Genomic DNA, 6,000 nt, shown 5'->3' on the forward strand with positions numbered 1-6,000 from the left:
AAGCACAAGGCCCTGGGTTCGGTCCCCAGCTCCGAAAAAAAGAACAAAAAAAAAAAAAAGAAGTTGGGCACATGGGTATCTCAGATCCCCTGTTTACAGATGAAGAAAGAGGTCTGGCTGTGCATAAAGAGATGGGTTCAGGCTGGAGAAGTAGCCCAGTGGTTGAGAGCACTTGCTGTTCTTGTATAGGACCAAGGTTCCTCTACAAGCACTCACATGACCATCCAGAATTGTAGTTCTGGGGATCTGATGCCCTCTTTTGAACAGCGTGGAGACCAGACCCACAGGTCTTACATGTGTACACATACAAGCCAAACACTCAAACAGATTTTTTTTTCCGGAGCTGAGGACCGAACCCAGAGCCTTGCACTTGCTAGGCAAGCGCTCTACCACTGAGCTAAATCCTCAACCCTCAAACAGATTTTTAAAAAAGATCCAGGGTCAAGACTCCATAGGAAGCAGGTTCAAGGCTCCGTGGGGAGCAGGGTGGTCAGGTCAGGCTTCCAGAGTCTGCATTTGTAACTACCAGACCATAAGTGCTTGTCTCTCCTTCCTCAGTCCTGTCAGTCCGACTGGGAGCTGGCAGTCCCTGCTCTGACACTGGGATGTAGGACCATCCTAAGCGAGGCCTGTGCTTGCCTGAGCTCTATCTGTGGGATCCCGCTTTGCTCAGTCAGGAATCTACTCCGGCCCATGTGTGGGTGGTGATGGTTGAGCAGTGGGCACATCTGTGTCTGGAAAGCAGCGTTTCCTGCACCCTACGTGCAAGCTTTTCTACCATTGTCAGGGGCTGGGCTCTGAGCCTCAGATCTGTGCCAGTCCATTCTCAGGCTCTGGTAGCAAAATAAGCTGTGGAGTTGGATTTCCTACGGCCAAACAAAATGTGCTGTCAAGGTGCCATCTGCCTAAGCCAAACCCAGAGAATCACCCTCATCTTACAGCCACTTCCGTTGCCACCATCTCCACAGCCAGCAAATCTCCAGAGAAGTCGGGCTCTGCAGGCATAGACTGCAGCCTCCTTCTGTCAGCTTGCTGAGCTCCTATGCATATGCTAAAACCCAGCTCAGGGCTTTGCTGCACCATGAAGCCAGCCAGCAATCCCATTTAATTGGTGCTTACTGGGCTCCCAGGCTGATTCGTGAGAAGTTTTACACACCAGGGTATCTGTGATTCCTTGGAGGCCCCAGACAGCAGGACTTGATCATACTTCTGTCTCCCCAGCAGCACACCCCAGCTTCATGAGGAGCAAGGGTCGAATGGGTGAATAGCAGCCTGAGCTCACTTCCTTAAACTCCAGAGCCCTGGGCTCCAGCCAGGCTAACCAGGATTTGCTCCGAGTTTGGAAAGGCTCCTTCCTTCCTTCCTTCCTTCCTTCCTTCCTTCCTTCCTTCCTTCCTCCCTCCCTTCCTTCCTTCCTTCTCTTATTCACAGAACAGTGTATGAGCCTCGTTGGTACAAGGCACTGGGGATTTAATGGTGAGTAAACATGCTTTGATGAAAGACACATATGTAATTGATGCATCTGAAGGACAGCTACAGGAACCTCAGGAGTGAGTGCACAGGGGTGTGTGTGTATGTATGTGTGTATGTGTATGGATGTGTACGTGTGTGTATATGTGTATGTATATGTGTGTATGTGTATATATGTGCATGTGTATGTATATGTATCTGTGTGTCTGTGTGTCTGTGTGTCTGTGTGTGTATGTATGTCTGTGTATCTGTGTGTGTATGTGTGTTTGTCTGTGTGTCCGTGTGAGTGTGTGTGTGTGTGTATCCTAGCCTGGTGTAGTCAGTATTTGAGTTATGTAGTGAGTGTCGGGCACCTAGAATGAGGAAGGGGCAGAGAGCAGAGGAGGCAGCTTAGGCAGCTTGGTGAGAGGACAACAGAAGATGCCTGGGGCCTCTGATAGTCTTTCAGAAATCCATAAGACCAGGCTAGCCATGCAGCTCGGAACGAGAGTGACCGTGTGTCAGGAGACACAGCTATAGAAGACCTCAGCTCTGCAGAGAGCAGGTTCAAACCCAGGTATGACCCCAGGTAAGTTATCGAGGTCCAGGAAAGTGACCAGGGGACACAGGGGACATGATCCAATCTGTGAACTTGCAGGCTGTCCCCACTCTACCCAGGCATGAGCTGGGCTTCCCCACTGCATCAACAGTGGGAAAGCAGGGGGCAGAAGATAGCTGGAAGGGAGCAGGGACAAGGGCTACCAGTGGGTGTCCGCAGAGTCAGGGCTGGACAGTGGGCCCCACTTTACCTTGCCCACGTACAGGGGTTCTGTCCCCGTGTACTCCTCCACCACGAAGAATTGGTTCCACACCCAACCGCGCTTCACTCGGCCTGCACCCAGCTGGTTGTCCTGCTGAGTCCCAGGTGACAAGGAGGATGGGGCAGGTGTGCTTGCGGCCCACAGATGCCCCAGCAGCTGTAGCAGTAGCAGAAGCAGCAGCACAGGCGACAGCGCAGCCCCGGCCCGGAGCGCCCCTGCTGGCCGTGGCCTCATGCTTGGCGGCGCGGGCCAAGCCCCGGAGCATGGACCAGAGGCACCGCAGCGGTACTGCGTCACATGGTGACCTCAGCCTCAGGGATGCCGGGCTGGACTGGGAGGGGGCGCGGCCGCACCCGGGCATGGACACCCGGTCCTGGCCCGCGCCCCCCTCGCTGAAGCCCCAGGTCCAGTCACTAGGCAGCCCAGTAGCTGCTCCTGAGTAGGGCTTGTGCCATGGTCCCTGTACCCAGATGGTGTGGTCAGTGGGAGCAAAAGGATCTTGAAGTCTTTCTGGGATTAGGGGTCATCCAGATCCATTGGGAACCTGTGGGACAAAAGAGAAACGGAATGAGGTTGTCTGAGGGCAGGCTGCGATTCTCGATAACCTTGCAATAACTAATTAAACACCTACTGTGTGCCTGTCCTTTTCAGGAACAGGCACGATAGGGACGTTTGATAGCTCAGTCTCCCCAAGCCCCAGTTCCTTCCTTCACCTTCTAAGACCCCTGCTCCCCACAACTCTTCCAGCTGCTGCTCCAGCCCTCAGGCCCCTCAAACAGATTCAGTGGCTGTCTGCCTGGTTCCTGGCTGATGAGTTCTCTGGCACAGTGGGATCCTCTGGAGTCCCCACAGAGGCAGCTTCTAGAAGGGTCCCGGAGGCAGAAGCCTCAGGCCTCCTGCGAGCAGCTTGGGAATGTTCCTTAGCTCTGCCTAGCAGCAGGAGACCCAGGGGAAGCCTGCTGGTAGCTTCCACCTTCATAAGCCTTGTGGGGAGAGATCCCAGAAGCCCCTAAGGACCTTGCATGGAGTACCCAAGTGACTCTGGATAGAGTTACATCTGAGCCTGGTATCTCCACTCCCCCAACTCAACCTTCTAACCTCCCTCCCCGCCCAACACAGACTGGCCGTACATCCATCCATCTTCCCTTCCCTCAGATTCTGCTCTCAGCAAGGAAGGCTCTGAGGCACTCACGCCTACGGGAGCCATAATGAGAAATAATGACCTAATGTGGGTGTCTGTGGGAGAGCCACACTTCCACCAGAATTTCAGGTACAGAGAGAAGAACAGAGGTAGGGTTCACTACCCCACACTCAGTCTAGCTTCCTTCAAGAACTTCCTTTCATTGGCCTCGGCACTGAGGCAGGCTCAACCTAGCCGCTGAGAAGCAAGGTAGAGAAAGACCATGATCTAGTGTCACAGGAGACAAGACCGGCTCATGAGGGCCATGTGATCAGCGTTGAGAGAGCAGATTGAAGACTGAGGGGTGCCGATGTTTGGAAGGGAGAGGAATCAGGGCAGCTTCCTGGAGGAAGGGCTACCTGAGCAGCTGGGAAGAAATGATGTTCTGAGTGCTGGCTGGCTTAGGAGGGATACAGTAACAGTGTGGAGGGTGTGGCTGGGCAGAGGGGGTGGAGCCTCCTGAGAATAAGTATTCTGAATGGTTGTAACAGTGCGGAGGGTGTGGCTGGGCAGAGGGGGGTGGAGCCTCCTGGGGATAAGGAAATGCTCTGAATGGTTGTAACAGTGTGGAGGGTGTGGCTGGGCAGAAGGGGGTGGAGCCTCCTGAGGATAAGGAAGTACTCTGAATGGTTGTAACAGTGTGGAGGGTGTGGCTGGGCAGAGGGGGGTGGAGCCTCCTGGGGATAAGGAAGTACTCTGAATGGTTGTAACAGTGTGGAGGGTGTGGCTGGGCAGAGGGGGGTGGAGCCTCCTGAGGATAAGGAAGTACTCTGAATGGTTGTAACAGTGTGAAGGGTGTGGCTGGGCAGAGGCGGGTGGAGCCTCCTGAGGATAAGGAAGTACTCTGAATGGTTGTAACAGTGTGAAGGGTGTGGCTGGGCAGAGGCGGGTGGAGCCTCCTGAGGATAAGGAAGTACTCTGAAGGGTTGGGGTGGGAAATGTGGGCCTCCTCCTTTAAATAGTACTGAAGCGGAGCGGGTCATACCACCACGTGCACAGCAACCCCCGAGGCGGGTGACTCTCCAGGCTCTGAGTGCTCAGGTCTCTAGGAGTGGAAGGGTTAAAGGTGATGGCTAGAGGTGAACAGCCACAGTGATGATCAGGGACACAGGGGACAGGCTGTGACATGCTATACCCTCTGACCCTCTAAGCCTTGCCCAGATCCAACCAAGACTGGGAGTATGAGCCAGCTGGGAGCAACTCCCTCTACAGTCCCCACCCACCCATTCTGTGCCCTGTGCATGACTTCTTCCACCCAGATGTCCCTGCCGTCTCTGCCGCACTATGGCCTTGGGGGACCTGGCTCTGATTCCTCACACGACAGGCTGGTTAGTCGTAATGAGGCTGGAGTTATAGGTAAGGAGGAGGTGCCCTCGGCAGCTTTCATTTCCTGTAGCTTATGAGCTCCCCTCATGTACCTCGCCTGCCTCGGGAACTGTTCCCCTGGCTCGGCCAGAGCTGCATGGCCCTGCAGCATCGTGGGAGGCAGGGATGTGTGGTGCGAAGGACTGGGAAGGTTGGGTCCACAGGAAGCTCCCCCCAGTGTTTGCAGGCATTGGCTCCGCCTCCTCCTTCCCTTATTTCTTCGTTTATAACATCTCTCATAAGGAGGGAGGGGTACCCAGGGATCCAGTCACTCGTTCATTTATCAAACAATACTGTCCAGTGCAATCTAGGAGACAGAAAAGAATCTCATTCATTCATTCATTCATTCATTCCCTCACTCATTCAATAAACCTTTAACATCTGGGAAGCAGCAAGATGGGACCTGTTACTAGGAGAGAGGGGCGAAGTTCCCAGCTGACGTTCTTTACTGTCTGCATAAGTGTCTACCAGCAAGCATTTTGGACACCAGCACCCAAGTGAGGTAATGGGAACGCAGCAGGCCTTCCGGGAATTGACCTTCAGGTGTGTGGGGCAGAGAACAGAGGTAGAGGGGTGGGTGGGTCCACTTCAGATATTTCAAGTATTGAGAGCAGGAATGGAGAAGAGGCAAAGACATGGCAGAAAGGCTGAAGGAAGTGGGGAGTTATGTGAAGGGGCTGGGGGGGAGTCTCTCGAAGGAGTGATGAGGCAAAGCCGGACACAGAGTGGCAGCACGTGCAAAGGTCCTGAGGCAGGAGCGAGCAGCGGTTCAGCTGAAGTCCAGGCAGGTCTGTGAGGAACTGGAGATGAGGTACGGGTGAACACTTGGTGGAAGGCGACTAAGGTCTGCACTCAGACCCCCTGCTTCAGAGAGGGGGCAAGTTGAGTTCTCTGGAAGTTTCATAGACTACCTGGGCCAGGGCAAAACTTGAACCCAGGATTTGGGAATGGGAGATGAGGCCCCCACTGGGTGTACCTGCCAAGATAAGGTTAATCTTTTGTGCATCCCATGAACCCTGCCTTTCATCTTCCCCTCCCCAGACCTGGGCCTTTGTACCTTAGCCTTCGGGCCCTCCCTCTGGCCTCTGGCCAGGTTTCCTGGCTGCCTGCCGGCTCCTTGCACCCTCCCTGGACAGCCTGCCAGTGCGGGCAGTGCAGCAGCAGCAGAGGGGGCTCCTCCCTCTT

The 6,000-nt window shown here is 54.5% G+C and overlaps 1 protein-coding gene across 3 annotated transcripts in view; it reads right to left on the minus strand.

Moving 5' to 3' along the window:
• Positions 1-6,000, minus strand: part of Cdh22 (cadherin 22) — a 125,255-nt gene that overhangs the window by 66,003 nt on the left and 53,252 nt on the right. For 2 of the 3 annotated variants that reach the window (XM_087650228.1, NM_019161.3), the window contains 1 exon segment: positions 2,259-2,814. Coding sequence is in view for 2 of the 3 variants with exons in the window: in NM_019161.3 (NP_062034.2) it covers positions 2,259-2,504 (246 nt within the window). In the remaining variant the exon portion in view is untranslated. 3 annotated transcript variants of the gene reach the window in all.

The sequence above is a fragment of the Rattus norvegicus genome, chromosome 3, assembly GCF_021556685.1.
Source record: "Rattus norvegicus strain SHRSP/BbbUtx chromosome 3, alternate assembly SHRSP_T2T, whole genome shotgun sequence".
Classification (NCBI taxonomy): domain Eukaryota; kingdom Metazoa; phylum Chordata; class Mammalia; order Rodentia; family Muridae; genus Rattus; species Rattus norvegicus.